This window comes from Ambystoma mexicanum, chromosome 12 (assembly GCF_040938575.1).
Source record: "Ambystoma mexicanum isolate Mex_15411 chromosome 12, UKY_AmexF1_1, whole genome shotgun sequence".
Lineage (NCBI taxonomy): Eukaryota > Metazoa > Chordata > Amphibia > Caudata > Ambystomatidae > Ambystoma > Ambystoma mexicanum.
Window position 1 is genome coordinate 123,255,781 of NC_090936.1, and position 21,370 is coordinate 123,277,150.

The 21,370-nt window shown below is 45.1% G+C and overlaps 1 protein-coding gene across 1 annotated transcript in view; it reads left to right on the plus strand.

The window, feature by feature from the left end:
- PARVG (parvin gamma) overlaps nucleotides 1–21,370 on the plus strand; it is a 475,216-nt gene that overhangs the window by 208,032 nt on the left and 245,814 nt on the right. The window contains exon 7 of the mRNA XM_069628145.1: nucleotides 15,497–15,552. Within this exon, the coding sequence (XP_069484246.1) occupies nucleotides 15,497–15,552 (56 nt within the window). The remainder of the gene's footprint in view (nucleotides 1–15,496; nucleotides 15,553–21,370) is intronic.

Here is a 21,370-nt window from a genome sequence, read left to right on the forward strand (position 1 = left end):
ATACCTGTCCACAAGATAAGGAACAATTAACCATGGCATTAGCTTTCAGGACCCTAAGAGACACAGGTGTTTAGTGGACAACCAGACTTTATCTCCTTTTTGGTAAAACTGGGCCGTTTTTAGATATGCATCTACATGTTATTTCATACGCCATTGCACTTCCATAAGATGTTGAAGTACAGAAAAGCATAGCTGCTGAATGCATTCCAGACTGTCATGGGCTTCAGGTGCTCCTGCTGCCTGGAAGCCCTTCCTCAGGTATGGTTCTCGTGTGTTGACCTTTGAAGAGACACTGTGGTAGCCAAATGCATCAAGTTGTTGTAAGCAAAATCAGCTAACAGTATTTGTGAATCCCAAGACACCTTTGGAGACAGAGGCACCTGAGGAACTGCTCAAGCATTTGGTCTACTCTCTTGGGGGAACCATCAGTTTGGGAGATGGTACGCAGAAGAATACCAGGCATCCACACACAAGACTTTCATCAAAGCCCTCCACAAGCAGGACGTGAACTGTGATACTTTATCAGAGATCACCACCAATGGAATACCAGATAAAACACATTTTTGAAGAACAGATCGGTCAGGAAAGGAGAGGATGGTAACCCTGACATGGTATAAATTGAGCCATCTTAGTGAGGGCATTGACTACCATCCGTATGGTGTTCAAACCACATATTTCAGATAATTCTATGATGAAATCCATGGAAATCGTGGATCAGAGCGTCTGTGGAATGGTCATGTTTGCCAATTGTCCCAAGGGTTTACTAGGATGTTTCTTCCCTTGGGTACACCCTGAACAAGAAGTGATGCACTCGTTCACTGAGTTGGATATGTCTTGCCAACTCCGCCAGCTTTGTAACAATTCCTCCATCTTTTTGCTTCCTGGGTGACCACTGAACTTCGTGTCATGACACCATTCGAAGGCCACTGTACGACCAGTGATTGTGTGAATATATAACCTGCCTTTTACGTAACAGACAATCCTCTAATTCCACTAGTAGGTTGTCTCACCCCACGGCTGTTTAGCCACCCAAGAATGGATATCCTTACATAAGGCGGCAGTGGGAGTGCAAGCACACCGAAAATGGTAAAGTGGCACTATCATGTCTGGTAGAACAAGGAAAGGGGTAGTCTCGTAGTCTCGTAGGAGCAGGATGAAGCATCCGCTTCCAGTTTGAGGAAGCGGGTCGATATGTGGCAACAGTCAAACATAGCAAAAAACAAATGCCAGTGCATTTTGCAAAACCATTAGATACTGAAGAGATGCTAATGCCTGAAGGTTTAGATGGTCAGTAAATGCCATGACTACTGTGAGGGGGGCACAAGGCTCCCACCAGAACCCTGAGGGCCTTAAAACCACTGCAAAAGGGATCCTGGAGCCAGTCCTGGCGCCTTTGGCACCAGGCTCATATGTAGATATGTAGGAAGGAAGGGCTGTTCAAACTAGGTCCCATTTATGTACATGGGCCTTTAAATGGCACCCACACAGTCTAGTTCTAAGAACCAAGCCATGCGGTCTAGTGTTTTGGGTGTGGCAGGCCTAGAACTACTTTCCCTGGTACTACTTTACCTGGGCTATATAAACCACACCTTGACCGCAGAACATGCTTCGTGTTATTCTGCAACCGGCAGCGTGACGGTCACTGTGTCCAGCTCCTGGTCTTCAGCATCTTCCTGTAATCCTGCAAGAACAAGAACAAGATTATTCTGTCTTACCTGAGAAAACACCATCCAGCACTCAGCATCTCAACTGGGATGCAATCTGCGGAAACTGAGAGAAGAAGAAACATCACTCACCTGTGAGTACTATCTTAAGGACTTCTGGCGAACTGCTACCACAGCTGCTGTTCGAACATTGCAACCTGCAATAACGAGAAAAGGATAAACAATATTGGAACGCACGCTTCCAAAACATCGAATTCCATCAGTCTTACCTGAATTCCATTGCGCTACTCCACGCTTCCACCTGGAGCACCACAGCAACATCTGCAAAGGAAAAGAGACATATTCAGGTTTCCTTTCAATATTAAACAACCGCACAGCGCTGTACTTACCTTAACGGATTCCGGGGGTCTGTTTTTCATCGCGCTCTCATCCACTCACAGCACCACAGCGGCCTGTGAGGAGAAGAAGAAGAAAACACAGGTTAGCTTTAAAAGACAATAAAGGCGCTGCGCTTCGCACTTTCTCTTACCTAGAAACGTGCCTCTCCATCCAGCACGCCAGCATCAAGACCTTTGCACCGGAAAAGAAGGAGATAAAGACTTTAACAAATTCCCACCATAAACAGAACAAAGACTTACAATTAACAAACCTACCTGTCTACCAGCAGATTCAGGGTCACAGCAGGCCTGGGCCCAAGGAAGGTTTACTGCACCAGTGAAGCAACTCGGGCAGCTCACCAACAAACGTTAAGCGCCCCTGCACAAGAAGCGCAGGACGGATAGCTCACCCTACAAATAACTAAGATTTATTATTCAGCACTTGGCAACTGCACATCCAGGGTTCCAGATCCCAGAGCCTTCCAGACACCCCCGGGTTATCAGGTGAGCGTAACAGAACACAAAGCCTTTAAACCTTATCCACCTGGGCGTCCTGAAGACATCTGAAATTGATCAGTTAGCCCAGCTTTTGGGACAATTACGCACCGAGGTACACGCAGCCTGGCAGGAAACCAATGCCTTAAGACGAGAGTTAATAGTCACAAAAGACTGTACTGATGAACTAAGCAAACAGCTACCAGAAACACAGGCGGGCAGGCTCCATTGCCCGGATTCGCCCCATCCGTCGCTACACCATCATCAGTCAATCCAGTACAGATAACGTTGCCGGGAGCAGTACCCCTGGCACCACCAGAACAGTTTAATGGAGACCCCAGAAGGTACGCAACATTCATGAACCAGTGCCGCCTCCATTTCTTTGTCGGCCTGGTGTTTTCCCAAACGACCAGGCAAGAGTGGCCTTCGTGTTATCATATTTGAGTGGAAGTGCCGCAGACTGTTCGGTACCTTTAGTGAGCCGGGATGACCCATTACTGCAGAACTTCAGGGGTTTTCAACAGGAGATGGAAAAGTTATTTGCTCGGCACTTGCATGGACAAGCTCCTGATAAACTCCTGTCCCTCCGCCAAGGGAATCAAGATTTGCTGACTTATATTGGCACCTTTTAATAGACTGGTTGTAGAAGCGGGGTGGCCAGAAGATAAAAGAACCATGTTGTTTCATCGGGGCCTACGAGGAGACCTGAAGGATGTCCTTGCTCAAGTGGTAGACCCACCTAAAGACTGTGCAGAGTTTATCAACCTGGTAGTTCAGTTGGACCACAGATTACAGGATCGAAGAACAGACCGAAGTAGACTCCAAAATCGTGCCATGTACGTGCGTTCAAAAGATAATGTTCAATGTCCATCAGAAAATACCACCGAACCCATGCAGATTGGAGGAGTACGACCCCCTTTAACAAAGGTTGAAAGAGACAAGAGGAGACAGCTACAGTTATGTCTATACTGCGGTAAACCGGGTCACTACCTTAAAGAATGCCCAGTGAAACCTCCAAGGAAGGTGGTAGGCGCTACAGAGAAAAAAGATGATGGAAAGGAATCGGAAAACTACCAGGCCCGGCAAGCATAGAGGTCTGCTTGTCAAGTGAGAAGGATGAGTCACAGACCTCACATTTCATCCTACCAGTAACCTTGATCAATCACCAACGACCGTCACGGATGCATGCCATAGAGGCATTTATAGACAACGGAGCAGTTGGTAATTACATAGATCGAGATCTGGCAACAGAAATGGGACCTCCCTTATGCACAAAAACCAACAACTGAAAAGGTAACTAATGTTGACGGTACAGAAATTGCTTCGGGACCAGTAACCCAATGCACAACAGAATTAACCCTTCTGTGTCAGGATGGACATCAAGAAGCAATCATGTTTGACCTCATCAAAGCTCCTCAGTTCCGGTTGATCTTAGGGATGCCATGGTTAGTAACTCACAATCCCCACATAGACTGGCGTGCAAAGAGACTGACCTTTTCCGACGAATGCGCCCACGCTTGCTACCCGAAATCTATACCACAGCCAAACCTGAAATCTGTTCAAGGAATAGCATCGGGGATCGTGGAACCAATGGACACCTTACCAAAAGAATATCAGGATTATCAAGATGTTTTTCAGAAGGAACACTCTAACACATTACCGCCACATAGGCCCTATGACTGTCAGATCGACCTGATACCTGGCACACAGGTTCCTTGTGGTCAAATTTATGCACTTATGGAAACCGAAAATCTCCACTTGAAGTCCTATCTGGATCAGTATCTGGCTAATGGGTTTATCCGCCCGTCAAAGTCACCGGCAGCCTCTCCTTTATTCTTCGTACTCAAGAAGGAAGGAGATTTGAGGACTTGTATCGATTACCGCGCACTTAATCAAATCACAGTAAAAAACTGCTACCCTTTGCCCCTTATCCCGGAACTGTTGGACCAAGTCAAGGATGCCCGAACCTACACCAAACTAGACCTCAGAGGAGCATATCACCTTGTACGTGTTGAGAAAGGGGATGAATGGAAAACCACGTTTCGCACCAAGTATGCCATGTACGAATATCAGGTAATGCCTTTCGCGCTGTGCAATGCTCCCGCAGCATTCCAATACTTCATGAATGATGTATTACGGGAATTAATCGATGTCTGTGCCCTGGTCTATATTGACGACATCCTGCTGTATTCCTCCTCTAAAAGAGATCACGTGGAACATGTTCGCTCAGCCCTTGCAAAACTTCGCCAGCACAAACTGTACGCTAAACTCGAGAAATGCTCCTTCCATGTCACCGAAGTTGAGTTTATCGGTTTTGTTCTCTCGCCAAAGAGAGTCAAGATGGATTTACACAAAGTAGATGCCATCCTTAATTGGCCGTCACCTTCTTCACTTAAAGGAACCCAAAGCAAGCTTGGCTTTGCGAACTTTTATCGCCGATTTATTCCAGATTTCTCATGGATAGTCCACCCAATCACTTCGTTACGGAGAAAAAACAACAAAGAATTCCAATGGACTGAAGAGGCGGAACAGGCCTTTCAAGAACTCAAGAAAAGATTCACCTCTGCGCCAATTTTACGACATCCTCGCCCTGATCTCCCCTATGTAGTGGAAACTGATGCTTCCAGCGTAGCTATGGGTGCAGTTCTCTCTCAAAGAGATCCAGAGACTGGCCAATTACACCCCGTAGCCTTTTGGTCACGTTAATTCTCACCACCAGAACTTAACTATGCAATTACAGACAAAGAATTGTTGGCAATAAAATCAGCCTTCAAAGCCTGGTGGCAGTATCTATTAGGTGCCAGACATACCATCACAGTATTCACAAGTCAACAAAAGCCCAATTGTCACGACAGTTGCGGTGGGCTCTATTCTTCGCAGAATACGATTACGTAAAAACATACCGACCGGGAGTACGGAATGGGAAGGCCGATGCCTTGTCTCGTATGGGTTTTGAAGAGAAAACGAACAGTACCCTGGACTCTCTTGCCATCATCCCAAGTGATAAACTACTGGGACTCACCACCACATTGACTCTGAGTGAACTTCAAGATAAGATTCGAACCTTAATGAACCCCGAGATCTTGCAGAAATGGAATTCCCAAAATGAACATCACTTGGTTCTGGATGGATTACCCTACTTCAGGGAATGACTATATCTACCAAGTAAAGATCTGCAAGAATTGATCATGTCTGGTTATCACGATTACCTGATCGAAGGCCATCCCGGAATTGCTAAGACTCTAGCCAAGGTTAAACGGAATTATTGGTGGCCAACCTGACGTAAGGACATTGCTCGATTTGTTCTATCCTGGGATATGTGCACAGAATAAATCACAAAAACAGAAACCAGCTGGCCTCCTACAACGACTGGATATTCCACCGGCTCCCTGGCATGCTCTTTCTCTTGATTTTATTACAGACTTACCTGCTTGTCAAGGTTTTAATACCATTCTGGTGGTTGTAGACCTGTTCTCTAAAATAGCACATTTCATTCCATTCAAAGGACTTCTTAACGCTAGCGGTCTGGCAAAAGCATTTCTTGAACAGATGATAAAACTGCATGGTTTCCCCTCAGTCCTAATCTCAGATCGTGGAAGCCAATTTGTATCCAACTTCTGGAGGAAATGTTGTACAATTGCACAAAACGATGTTCGATTATCCACTAGCCATCACCCCCAAACGGATGGACAAACAGAAAGAACAAACCAGACATTAGAACAGTATCCACGTTGCATGCTGCATCAAGTGGAAGAGAATTGGGAAGACTTGTTATGGATAGCGGAATACGCATACAATAACTCCATACACACCAGCACCAGACAAAGCCCGTTCTACACAATATACGGAAGACATCCACGTACCTCTGAACTAGACTCCCCCACGACCTTGAAAATGCCAGCGGTAAAGACTCTACACACAAGCATAACCCAAGCCTTCAAAAGGGCAAATGAACATTTACTGCAAGCCAAAGACAGACAAAACAAATTCTCGGACCGGCATCGAAAGAAAGCTCCCGATTACCAAGTTGGAGATGAAGTCTGGATGGCATCAAAACATGTGCCCATAAAAGGTACCCGGACCTTTTGTCCAAGGTATCTAGGACCCTATACCATCAAATCAGTGATAAATCCGGTGGCCGTCAAGTTAGCCTTACCACCAAGCATGCAAATTCATCCGGTGTTCCATGTGTCACTTGTAAAACCTGTACAACCAGGAACCCGAGTCTTAACACCAACAAAACCTGTGCTAGTTGATGGAGAGCCTGAATTTGAAGTTAAAAACATCCTGGATTTGAAACGTACCAGATATAAGCTATACTATTTATTGGACTGGAAAGGGTATGGGCCTCAAGACAGAACTTGGTAACCAAGTGAACATATTCACGCACAACGTCTGATTAAGAGGTTTCACCTGGATAACCCCACCAAACCCGGACCGGACAGGAAGGATACCATGAGAGGGGCCTTGCGTGGGGGAGTGCTGTCATGACCACTGTGAGGGGGCATAAGGTGTGCCACAAGCAGGCTCCCACCAGAACCCTGAGGGCCTTAAAACCACTGCAAAAGGGCTCCTGGAGCCAGTCCTGGCGCTTCTGGCACCAGGCACATATGTAGGAAGGAAGGGCTGTTCAAACTAGGTCCCATTCATGTACATGGGCCTTTAAATCCAACATGGAAGCACCCAGTGCTTTAAGTGGGGTAAGAAACTGAGGGGGGGCCCTCATTTGGGGGCGTGGCTTAAGACGTGATGGGCATGGCCTAATTGGTGGGCGGGGCCTAAATGCGACATGGTAAAACTGGTTGGGCCTACATTACTAAGTACATATTGTGTAGCAGCCTGCTTGCTACATGGCTTAAAGTATAACAAATCAAAGCTCAAGGTGATTATTTATTTATGTGGTTTACTGCACTGAACATAGCTTATCTTATTTGTGAACCAGATTTTATGCTACCCATGCCTGCCACTTATGCTGTGCCCATGCATTTTTTATAGAACAAAAATTGGCAATAAGGGCACATTGCTAGTGAGTCACATTGCAAAAGAAAACATTGCAAAAGAAAAAGAAAAAAAAAGTTTATTTGCCAGGTGGCATTTTAAAATGCTCATTTGCAACAGTTAAATACACTGCAAACCACTTGTGACAATTAGAAGTTTCAGGAATATTGAAAAGTTAGGCAGTGACAAAGGCAGTATTCTAATGCCATAGTGGGATGTTATAGCCCAGGGCCAAGGCCTTATCTGGTGTATTGGCCCACACTCAAGTAACAAGGGTAGGATTTGTCAACACCAGATTGAAGCCCCTCTCCCATTTTGTTATGAAATTAGAATACAGCAAAGTCCCAACCATGAGTCAAAAACGAAAGGTGCTTTGTACATTGGAATGGATTGTACATTGGAATGGATGTTTTGAAAGTGCAATGTCGGCTCATGGACATACAGTAATTAGCACCAGGAATAAAGATCAGGGTGTTAAGGGCCAGCATTGTGTGAAACAAATCCGGTATCAAATCCGGTATGGCATGCCAAATGCAGTAATTAGCACCAGGAATAAAAATCAGGGGAACATAAATGAAAGAAAATGATCATCAAGGGTCAGGAGAATGCTTCATATTTGTGCTAGGCAAAGGATAACTACCCAACATAATGCCCATGTTGCTTCACACAACCAAGATAGTCCAGAGGACCAAAGACAACTGAATATCAGGGCGCTCCAGGCTGGCTCACAGAGCCACCATGAGGATACTGCTGACTACGGTGCAACAAATGGTGCAATGGGAAAATAAATAGAAGACAATGCATGCGATCCCATACTTGCCAATCCTACAGATTTAGGCAGTAGGCTACTGCCTTTTAAGCAGTCCTACCGCCTACAGATTTCAGTGACAGATCCTACTGCTTTTTACAGTGGCGGCATGTCATTTTTGTGACTCTAAGGCAGGCTTCAGGACAAAGCATGCAACACATTAGTCTGTCTATACAGTGGACTGGTAGGTGATTACTTTAATTGGACTCAGACCAATCCACTGAACTGACCGCTACTTGACTCTGTCCAGCACTTTTGCCGGGACAACTCTAAAGTGAACCACCAGTGAAAGCAAGTGGCAGAGTGTAACACCATCACACAGCATCTGCTGACAATTTGGTGTTAAGTTACCATTCACAATTATTCAATTTTTACATTTCAACATCTTTCCATGTTGTGCTGTTTGCATGTTTTGTATTTCCCTGTGATGTCATTGTTATGGGAATTATTATTTTTGAAACTTGAAAATCCTACACATCTTTTTGGTCACAGAATGTTGCAAGTATGTGATCCTCCTCGCATGCGAGGGAACAAACAGCAGAATGTTTGAACGAAAATGCGTGCGAACATCGCACGCATTTTCTTTCATTTATTTTCTCCGTTCCAAACTTTCTGCTGTTTGTTCCCTAAACAGCAGAATGTTTGGAACAAGGAAAATAAATGAAAGAAAATGCGTGCGAGGCTTGCACGCATTTTCTTTCATTTATTTTCCTTCCCGGGACTCTAACTTCCTCTGGTAACCCTCGCGAGGGGTTGCCAGAGGAAGTTAGTTTCCAAGGTGCTCTTCCGGCAGCACTGCAGCAGGCAGCTGTGACTGGCAGAAGTGTCAGCCAGTCACAGCGTCGCTCAAGCTGTGACTGGCTGGCAAGTCTGTCAGTCACAGGCTTGCCTGACTCTGCCATGCCTGACTTCTTGATGGGCAGCCGGCGGGCTCATCTCCCGTCGCGTCTGTGGCGGGAGATGCACCCGCCGTGGCTTGGTGGGATCGGGGGGCCCCGGCAGGGCCCCGGCTCAGTCTCACTTTTTGGAGACTGCCGGGGCCCAGCCCCGGCAGGCCCCGGCCCACTTTAAGCACTGGAAGCACCCACACAGTCTAGTTCTAAGAACCAAGCCATGTGGTCTAGTGTTTTGGGTGTGGCAGCCCTGGAACTACTTTCCCTGGTACTACTTTACCTAGGCTATATAAACCACACCCTGACTGCAGAACATGCTTCGTGTTATTCTGCAACCAGCAGCGTGACGGTCACTGTGTCCAGCTCCTGGTCTTCAGCATCTTCCTGTAATCCTGCAAGAATAAGAACAAGATTATTCTGTTTTACCTGAGTAAACACCATCCAGCACTCATCATCTCAACTGGGCTGCAATCTGTGGAAACCGAGAGAAGAAGAAACATCACTCACCTGTGAATACTAGCTTAAGGACTTCTGGCGAACCGCTACCACAGCTGCTGTTCGAACATTGCGACCTGCAATAATGAAAAAAGGGAAAACAATATTAGAACACGTGCTTCCAAAACATCGAATTCCATCAGTCTTACCTGAATTCCATCGTGCTACTCCACGCTTTCATCCGGAGCACCACAGCAACATCTGCAAAGGAAAAGAGACATATTCAGGTTCGCTTTCAATATTAAACTGCACATCCCTGTACTTACCTTAACGGATTCCGGGGGTCTGTTTTTCATTGCGCTCTCATCCACTCGCAGCACCACAGCGGCCTGTGAGGAGAAGAAAACACAGGTTAGCTTTAAAGGACAATAAAGGCGCTGCGCTTCGCGCTTTCTCTTACCTAGAAACGTGCCACTCCATCCGGCACACCATCATCAAGACCTTTGCATCTGAAAAGGAGATAAAGACATTAACGAATTCCCACCATAAACAGAACAAAGACTTACAATTAACAAACCTACCTGCCTATCAGCAGATTCGGGGTAACAGCAGGCCTGGGCCCAAGGAAGGCGTACTGCACCAGTGAATCAACTAGGGCAGCTCACCAACAAACGTCAAGCGCCCCTGCACAAGAAACACAGGATGGATAGCTCACCCTACAAATAACTAAGATTTATTATTCAGCACTGGGCAACGATGCCTCCAGGGTTCCAGATCTCAGAGCTTTCCAGACGCCCCCGGGGATATCAGGTGAGCGTAACAGTAAACAGTCATTTGATATTGAGTGCCCAACAGATGATGGCGCCGCTCTTAAAATGCTGCCTTGATAGCTAGACGTTCCTGTTTCAGTATTGGATACAGTTTTTCCACAGCAGACAACTTTCTTGAAAAGAATGCCACTAGGTACATTTAGTTAGAGGCAGAAACAACACCTCCTTGATGGCCACAGAGGAGGCATCTGCTTCTACCACGAAGGGCAACAGCAGGTTCGGGTTTTGCAAAACCGGAGCAGTTCTGAAGGCCTGTTTGAGGGCATAAAAGGTGACCTGAGCCTGCTCTTTCCATTGAAGAGCGGCTGATTGCTGTGTTAAATTGGTGAAATATGTAACAAGCATAGGCAATGTGCGAATGAAACAGCTGTAAACATTTGTGAAGCGTAAAAAGGAGTGCACCATTTTCACCCAAGTTGGCGGGGGCCATTCTAAGACTGCCTTCACTTCCATGGAGCTCATTAGAGCCCTTGAGAGGTTAGCACAAACCCCAAGAACTGCACTCTAGATGTATGCACTTGTACAGTTTCACGAACAAGTGTTCTCGAAGATGCTGAAGCACCGACCTTACGTGTTGCACGTGGGTTTGGGGCGAGGGCAATGAAAAGATGAGAATGTCATCCAGGTAAACCACAAAAAATTGCACCAGGATGTCTTGGAAGACATAGTTAATAATGTGCTGAAACGTGGCTGACACATTGCAGAGCCTAAAAGGCATCACAAGGTACTCAATCCATAGCGAATGCGGAAGGCGAATCAGTACGAGATTGTATGCACAACATAGGTCCAAATGAGTTAATATTATGGCAGTCTTTAGCTGGTCGAGGAGGACAGAAATCCAGGGGAGAGGATTCCTGTTCTTGATAGTGATTTGATTTAATCCACTGTAGTCGATGCAGTGTCTCAGGTCCCCTTCTTTTTTGTGGCCAAAAACAAGGGTGAAACCACTGGAGAATGGGAAGGGCGTATGAACCCGTTCTTCTGGGCAGAAGAGAAGTATTCACACAGAATCTGATCTTCCTTCTCGGGTGATTAATACACCCTGCTAATCGGTATCTGGGACCTTCTAGGTTGATGGGGCCGTCATATGGCCAATGTGGTGGTAGCTCTTCGGAACACTCCATGCTAAAGAAGACAGCTTTTCATGTCAAAGAGCTTAATCAGCCACCATTGGTTGTGCAGAAATATCCATGATGATGCCATGGAAACTGCAATGCTGTCGCGGCACGTGGGTCCCCTGGAAAAGGTAGTTTCACAACTGTCTCTATTACCATGCTCTCCACGGCATATACCATTAGTCATAAAAAGACCTGAACCCTACCGCCGGTTGTCGTCGCCTGACAAGCCCCCACTTCAACAAGCCTGGACTGTCCATTCACTCATATACATCTATGTCCCAATGGAAAAAAAACCTTCAATCCTCATAACACTAATTTTCTTAAAAGTAAAAGAAGAGTTCTAAAGGACTTAGGCTTCCCTTGACTAGCTTTCAGACTGGCGCTTACTCAAATATAGCCTAATGATGAGTAGCCCCTGCTTCTGCTGACCTTGTGAACACTAGAACACCAGATTGACTTACCACCAAGACAGTTGGTACACTTTAAAGTAAATTAACCTTAAAACTACTGCTACCACTGAAATGCTTCATTTAAATCTGGCCTGGCCTAGCCATTGCCAAAATATAAGAAATGCTATTTAGAGTATAATTGCTGCACCATTTACTGGAAATAAGGTTGTCTTCCTCTATCTTCATCTCATCCGTTACAAATAACTGACCATGTGCAAAAATCCTTTACACCCAGCAAAGGCCACATCAGGTGGGTGACCACTTTCTGAAGCATCTGTAATCTTTTAATCAGATATTTTGGCAGACCAAGGTTGACCCATTGGTATAGTCCAAGAGAGATTGTACTAAGTCTAGTATGGTGCTGTCTCCCCCTGTGAAAGACCTCTGAGTGATTACAGATAAAAGCTATAATTTTTGCCCTAAATCCCACAAGCGTTTAAGGCGGGACTTAAGCACCTGAAATAAGCACCTGCAATTTCAAGTTACCAAAAACTGTCTTTTGCAGGAATATTAGCCGTGCTTCACCAGTGCTTAGGGAGCATTAGAAAAAAGAGCTAATTCGTGGAAAACATGCACTTCAGAAATAAACATTCACGTAACATAAGTTAACATCATTTTAGGTACACCCGTACTAAGTCTTAAGACAAAGTTTTCTAAGAAAAAAATCTTCAAGTCAAGACCATTCTTTTATTAGGTGTGTTTTAGTTTTGAGCTGCAATTTGCGCTCAATGGTGCAGGTTAAACTATACTATTCTCTTTTAACTTGGGCAATAATGATTGCTTCACCTTTAGGCCGCTACATAAAATTCAGACTCAGATGGGCCCTCAAGAGGGATGGATCGTGCACCTCAAAGGAGTGACAGATGTACAGGGTGTTGTGCTCTAATCCAAATGTCGAGACTGTCGGAATGAGTATGCATGGCAACGTATGTTAGGGTGAGTGTGGCGAAAAATGCAATGAGCACAAAGCCCAGTGTGCATTATGTACTCAGTAATTCAAGCATGCAACCCTTTTATCACAGAAATGTTTTTCAAGTATAAGGATTTGTGGTCATTCTTATGATCCCAAAATAGCCTTTGATTTCATTCAAAAAAGTCAGGAAATCTCATTGGTGCCATTTGTCCCCAACCCTTACCTCATGTTGGTATTTCGACAGAGTACAATAGGACCACACTAGATTCTCCTTTTTTGAATGATAACCTCTCAAAAAATAATGTATGTGGTTAGTCTAGGTTTTGCTAATTCTCACACTTAAAGCACTTTGTCAAGGCACACACCCTCAGCCACTGTGTGATGAGCCGGCAGCAGCCATACAACCTCCTCCAGATAGTTATTTCAGTCATGGAACTCCGTGGCAGAGATAAGGATCTTTTTCATTCTCATTAATCTGGCAAGCAGTATTCCCAACACTGCGCCTTGACAAAGCGCTTTGTGTAAACGCGAAACACGTGTCGGACACTTTCATCTAAAATGGGTTACTTTTGTTTACAATAAACAGATGTTCCCCCGCAACCCAGGGCTACCACCACAAAAATCCACAAAATGCTTCATGTTTTGTGTCTCTTGCAGGGGCAGCTGTGCTAATAGAGGGTATTCTTTGCGTATGTTCACCTGTCCAATCACTGGCTGAATAAACAAATCACGAAGACCCCGACCACCTCTTGAAATGTACTTTCGCAAATACTGCCTTTGTTTACTTTGCATTAGTTTGCACAGGTAATGGCCCAAATTTTCACCCTCACAATTACAACGTCCGAAAATGACGACTTTTCTTTTGTAGACCCCTCCTTACGCCGCATATACATATCGGGGTTGTATGATATAATATTAATATGGGGGCGATGCGGGTGGTCTCGCCCCGCATATATATGTGGTGTAAAGGGGGTTTAAAAAAAAAAAAGAAAGAAAAACAAGTCGCCATTTTCGGCCGTCGTAATTATGACAGTCGCAGTGATCACATAGATGCCTTTGCACATTGTTTTTCATTTGTTATTCCTTTAACTTCAATTCCTTATGGGCACCCCTGAAAATCCCTTGTCCTATTCTCCCTCTCACGATCTTATACCAATTCCTCGCTTTCAGCACATTAATTTGCGGTCAAGCATTGTACCGCGGGCACCCTGTCTTGTGCCCCTTCAAACTTCTTTGGGTTTGTCCTTCTTTCCTTGTTCCCTTTCCAAACTTTTTAAAACTTTGATAACATTAGGCACCCTTTTCTCCAGTTGTCTCTGCTTTAAAAAAAATACCTTTCAGACTTTTTCCCCATCAATGTGAATCTGTCATGTCGGAACTTAAATATTTTAACCTATTTTCAGAATTGAGAACTATGGGCCTCATTACAAGTATGATGGTAAGTGGTAAAATTGAAGGTAACTGAGTTACCTCCAATTTTACCACTACGCCAAATTACGAGTTTTGGCTTTCAGTGGAAGATTTACCTACAGCAAAACCCTACAGGTAAATCTCGCCACTCAGCGCCCAAAAATGAGCTGAATTGGTAAAATTCCACAAAAAAGCCGTTTGGTGGTATTTCAGAGGATTTACCTCTGAAATACGTCTAAACTGGTAGTGAGGCCTAATGTACCAAAAGTCGTATGCAGATTTAAACCTACATCCAGCAAAAGAGAGAAAGGCGAGTGGGGATTTGGAAGACAGTTGTAAGCTTATTTCATTAAAGGTCTGCAATCATTGGTTCTCCAGATGTTTTGCACTACAACGCCCATCAGCCCTACCAACACAGTCAACTACCTGGTATGATAGGAGTTGTAGTCCAAAACTTCTTTTTTGTATGTTTAGGAGTCCAAAATATCTTGAACCTCAGGTTGCAGACCTGTCTAGAACAAGCAGCCATTTGAGAACTAAGAACTTGAAAGCTTCTGAATTCCTGGTAAGCTGCTTTCAGGAGAGAGCCACAAGGCAACATCAGCAATGGATATCAAAGAGCTTGAGTCAGAGTGCGGGTAAAGGGCACACTAGAAGGCCTTAGTCGTCTTTTTATGCAGTTAATATCTATGTATCTTTCATCAGAAATCTTTTTAATTCCTATCAGTCTAGGAGTTTTTAGAGCCGTACAAAACAATGCAAACGTACACAACCAAACCTCTACATCACATTGACTTATCCATGTACATAGCCAGTAATGGCAAAACTCAGACAGCAGTGAGATACCGTAACATAGGTCAGTGAGCTGAGCATTAGCTCCTGAAATCGGAGTGCAGAGCTGTGGGTCGCAGGTTCGAATCGTGGGTCTCTCATCTTCTGAGGTAGGTAAATGCCTAATAACTTTGGTTGGGTAAGAACTGTACCTAAAAATGTTCTAGTTAAACGATTTTTTTGTGAAAGTATCAAATTATTGTTACCTGTCGGTGATTGCATGGGCTGTTTCTGGCTCCTCCCTTGACCTTTTCCTATACCTCCCTATCTAATAGCCCACCAAACATGGAATGAAAACCGAAAAAACGATGGAATATGTTACAGAGTGCAGGTAAGCGTGCATATATCGCCTTACAACTGGACACCATGAATTGACGTGTTATCGGATACTTTGCCGCTAACCCTAGCTTGCTCATATGCACGCGCTTTAGCAAGTAATTTGGTTCCCATTTGGCCGTCTTCCTCCACCCCTCCTGCCCTGCTTGACATTCAGCCAAGGGGTATCTTTCTGGGTGGTTGTGCTCATTGTTGATCATGTGTGTTTGTCTATTTTTTATGTGACTTTTAGTAAATTGTCATAACGCATTCCTGGGCGTTAGCCAGCCAGCAGTCAATCACTTAAAAAAAAAAGTATTTTCAAGCGATAGATGAAGGACAAGGCAACCATAACATATGGACTAATCTAATAAAACGTGTCCCCGAGTAACCCGTGGCAAGCTGCAAGGCAGTGATCTCTGATGCAGGAAACCTTGAAATAGACTCTGCTGGAAAGGCTGCAGTAAATACTGCCTTGGCCCCGCCCCCTTCTTTTTCTCGCTCCACGCCTCCCTCTATCGCTGGCACCTCCAGTGAGCATATGCTTTTGCACACCTAGAAATGGCATTGTTTCAGCCCCTATATATTGGGTTTACATCTATAAGTAAAATACGTTCAAGTACATCTCAGCAGCCCACAGGTCTCAATGCTCAGAGAATTTTCTGGCGGTATAGTCCAAGAAGACAAGGGGCCTCATCACGACCCTGGCGGTAGGGGGTTAAAGGCGTTGGTAGAGCTGCCGGCTCCGTTAACACACTAACTGCACCTTAAAGAGACAGCTTGAACCAGAGGTCAAAGTGGGCGGGAACAAATTCCCTTTTTGGAGAAATCACCCCTCATATTTTATTCAACCGAGCACTGTTCTAAGACGGCAGTGAAGGACATTTTTTTATTTATTTAACTTCTCTACTGGGAACTTCAACATGGGCTGTGCTGGTAACACCCCTGCGTCACACCATGCTGCGCTATATTGCCATTGTTCATTTGCATAGACTGCCTGGGACATAATGCTCATATGCAAGCAGTCACAAAGCACCGCTCGGCAGTGATCTGTGTATTCTGCAATTAATTATGGATTGCTGCAGAGACAGTGTCTGTACAGATAACAATGACCAACTAATATGGCCCGTGCTAAGGCAGGCCGGAGCAAAGCGAGGGCCTCAGCTCAGGCTGTGGGCTGTTAAAGGCCATGTCCGCCCTCCTGAGCTGGCATCAAAGCCATTCGCAGCCCAGGGTTCATCCGGGGTGCGAATGCTTTCATTATTTTTTGTCAGGAAATTCACACTGCTTGCACAGCCGATCTCCCAAGGAAAAAGTTGAGAAAAAAGAAAAGCAGATGGGTGCCACCATATTGAAAAGGAACTAAGTCCCTTTTCTATGTGGCCGGGAGACTGCCTCCCCACATTAGCAGAATTAAAAAATAGCGCCACCCAGGGAAGGGCTTTGGCTAGCTAAGACAGCAGGGGGAGAATGTCTATTCTCGCCCCCTGTTCAAGCCACCTGATTGGCTGAGGGCCCTTCCCCGGGTGCGAATGGTGGTTATTGAAATGCATTTTCTTTTGTTGTGTTTTTGTCAGTCTTGTTAGTTTTGTTGTTAACACAGCAGTGTGGGTTGGAGTGTAGAAAAGCAAGGCATTGTGTTTGAATTGTGGCTGGTTGAGAATAGGGCTGGTGGAGGTGTGGGGGACTCAGAAGGTATGGGGGGGTTGGAGAGGGAGTGGAAGAGGGTAGGGCAGGGGAAGCTAGTGTCATTACTCTTTTTTTTATTACACTTCGCCGACTGGATTGAACAACTGTGGACCTACATAGTATCCTGGCAGCAAACTGTCTGAGCCCATAGGCATAAGTTGCCCACCCCAATGAAGGAAGATTTGTAGGGACTTGCGCGTGGGAACGTTGACACACCTATGGAACAGAAAGGGATCGGGGCTAAGGAAATTGGGGGAAAGAGTCAGCTCAGGAAATGGGAGGGAGAAGTGGGGAGGCTACCAGGAGTGCAATTGGGCGAGGGGAGTACAGTGGTAAGCATGCAAAAAGGGACAATCCAATAGGACATCAGGCATTGACTGTAGTGAAACACCTTTACTAACCAGCAGAACAACATCCAAGGGCAGTCTAGAGTCAAGTTGGAGAGGAGAAGTATGGTCAGGCGGACGTGGAGCAGTTGCTCTGAAATCAGCGTGCAGATGTGAGGCGAAGAACACAAACTGGGTCGCTAATCCAGTGACACAGCAATGTCTAGACCAAGTATTTGCCTGAGAACTTACAATGGCACATGGTAAGATTTGATAAGTATATTAACCAGACCACTATATCAGATTATTTAATATTATACGTTCACAGCCACTTATTGGATTCAGTACAAGAACCCATGACCACCTTTTGAAAAAATACAAATTACTAGCAAATCACACTGGATAAGAATACTCACTACTGTATATTTTAGCCCTTCTGCACAAGACCACAAGCATCCCCAGATATGCTTCACCCTTGTTGGGCATCATCAGTGAGGAGTAGCTTGGGTCTCTAGGCCCGGCAGACTCGGGACCCATGTCTGGGCAGGCCCAGACGTGGGTCCCTTGCTTGCTGCGCCATAGGGAACCAAGCTGCACCTCACCGAGGAGGCCCAACAAGGCCGAAACATGTCTGGGGTTGCTTGTGTTTCCGTGCAGAGGGGACCTGACCAAGCAGTTCGGGCAGGGCTGCTATAGTACCTGACTGATTTGCATATGGCTGGACCCCTTTTGCAATGGCGCAGACAGTCTAAAAAACAGTGGTGTGGAAGGTTGCCCAGAGCAATGCCAGTGGTTCAGATTCATTCAAAACCTTCTACCCATCGCTTTTGTGCTTCTCCCAGCACCTTGCCAGTCTGCTAAGCCTTATTATGGCCAAATGTACACATGCATTCTATTCCTACTCTGTAATCTCCAACACTCTGGACCTCGCTCCACCAGGGGCATTCTCACTACCAGCGCCTTGAGGCTATAATAAAGGTAAACGGCGCATTATTCATGACACAATACTATGTGCTGATTTGACCGAATCTCTCAAATGCTTTTCATCAGATATGTAATAATATTGACCCTGTGCAACATCTTTGGACTTAAAGATTCTGTGTCGTCCTGGTTCACCTTGGACCTGAGACAACTAAAACCAAATCATTAAATAAAGCGGAAAGAGGTTGGGAAAGGACCAGCTCTCCTAAATTCCTCAAAAAGGCTAACAACCTTTGCATTATTTATAAGAAAGCTATGTTCGCTCCTAAAAACTATTCTTGCAGAATGAGCTTGGTAAGGTCGATAATGCTCCTCGAAAGATTTTTCAAGTAACCCAGTCATTTTTAAAGCTAACATCTGCATTTACATCATATGAGCACCCTGTGGCCATGAACATTCTTTTGTGTCTATGATTGCAATAATTAAATATAATATCTTGGCCCCTTCAAAATGTGAATTTTCCTCTGTAACTCTAGGGAACAGTCTGCCTTTTCTGGAAAAGCTGTGGCCCTACCTGTCACCTAAAGATGCCCCCCCCCCCAGCCACAACAACAAAATATTTCACTGAGTCAATCGCACATGATAGAATAGTTTTTTTTTTTAAGCAAAGGTTTGTTTCTGTACTATTTCAAGCTTTCTTGCATTACCCCCCTCTTTAAAGAAACCATTGCTTGCCCCATCCTTACTGAGTAACTACCACCCCGTCCATTCCTTGGCTCCCAAAAATATTGGAGGAAATGGTTACATCTCAACTGCAGCCATTTGTAGACTGTAATGCCCTGTTGGACTTCTATCAATCTGATTTTCGGCCTAAACTTGGAAAGGAAATGGCATTTCCAAAAGGTGCTGGAGCCCCTCTACTGAGAATGAACATGCTTCAAATAACCTCTTTTGTTGAAGTGCCTCTTTAAGCACAGTGGTGGGTAGAGGCGGGTACAGGCCCGGATTGTCCTTAACTTAGGGTAAACCCCCATGTTTACACAAATTACCAAAAGTGTGTGTGTGTGTGTCTCTACTGAGAGGGAACATGTTCCGAATAACCTGTTTTATGGATGTGTATTCCACCCAGGGGGGCCTGCAATCACATTTTAGTTCACGGTACCATTCACAGAGGAGAAATATCCATTTGCGTGTCAGTCTGGTCCCACTCACAAGGGCAGTCCAGCACCGAAATGCTAGACGATTGTCCTCTAAACACGAGTAGCATCGGAAACCCTAAGCACCTGTTTCAGCCTTGTTGGGCCTCATCAGTGCTTTGAAGCTGACCCTCACTTGGAAATAATCAAATCGTGGACGTGCGGTGGCCCCGAGATGTGTTTGAAAAAAACACATGAAGTGTTTGCGGGTAAAGCCTTATGCACCCCCTACCTTTCCCCAGAGAAATAGTTTGGAACTTCCAAACCAACTGCCAGGAGTGAGAGAGACAAACATTGTCTGTGAAAAGATGAATGCACTGAGCACAAAAAGAGAACAGGAATAGAGGGGAAGGGGAGAACCAGCTCTCCATGAGTCATAATTGCATGACTTCTTGCTGAGGGTGGCAAATTAACTAATGTGAGGGCTTAATTATTGAGTGTGAAGTGGAACGACCTGCCCCCTGACTTAAGAGCCTGCCTAAGCTTTTGGAAATTTAAACATTACCTCAAAACAGTTATTTTCAAGTGATTCTCCTTGCCTGACCCCCGAGTTATCTTGTACTTTGTTTTTTGTCTATCTGTCATGTCCCAGCGCTAATATGCCTACAGGCCTGGCCCATGCGCTTTACAAATAAAATAAATAAATAAAGTGTCTGGGGGAAGCTGTCACTTTGTTGCTATGTTATATGTTGCAACAAAGCCCCCACATCATGCAAGTTAATTTCTTCACCTGTCCTACAGCACCCAGGCCCGCCTAAGTGGGAAATCTGGGTGACTCTGAGCTGTCTCGCCCATTACTTCTTCCCCCCAAAATGTCTTGAAGGCATTCATACAGTGGCAGTTTTCTTCTGAAAACATATTTACGTTTCCACATCTTCTTGGAAACAGGTCGCCTAAGTTTACAAATGACAGCAGGAGTCGGACCAAATATCTTTAGAGCGACATTTATTGGGGATCAACGTAATGGCCAGTGCTTCAGAGTCCTTGGTCCACAATGTGCATGAATTATATCTTGCACAGTGAAGTACTTATTCAAATGTTGACAGATGCTTTGCCCATACTTAGCACGCATGGAACAGAAGAGGTAAGGCAATACAAGCACTCCAGGTAGTTCACATTAGGCAGTGTGCTGAACGTTAATCTACTGATAATGTCGTCTACAATAACAGCGGTTAGCAGTGGAGTGAAATGGAAACCAGCTGTACAGCGCATGCGCCTAGTGCAACTAAACAACATTGCACTTGCCTGGGTACACCTGTGTCTACAAAAAAGTGGCAAGTCTGAAAGGGGAAGTCTGTGTGGTGTGGAGATGCGTGTTGCAGACAATGCAGCCCATGCTGCCGCCGTCAAAAGACACGATAGGAAGAAGGAACATGATAACCTGATTTCTTTAATGCAAAATTCGAAAGCAGTGAATTCAGCATATAGAATAGGCTGGTGATGAACAGGAGAGATACAGTTTATTTATTTATTTCTCCAGCATTGGATCGTTCATGGATTCACATGCTTAGAATATTCCCCGTCGACAGACTGGGAACCTTCGGTAAGCTTATAAAGCCTTTTCCCGTAGGAAAACGTTCAACACTTTTGTGTCCTATCTACGTTGTTTTGGGCCATGCACGCACACCCTCTAGGACATAGTGGTATAAATGCCCCGCCCCGTGGCTCCCTTCAGATTTCAACCGTCTCCAAAGTGGGAACA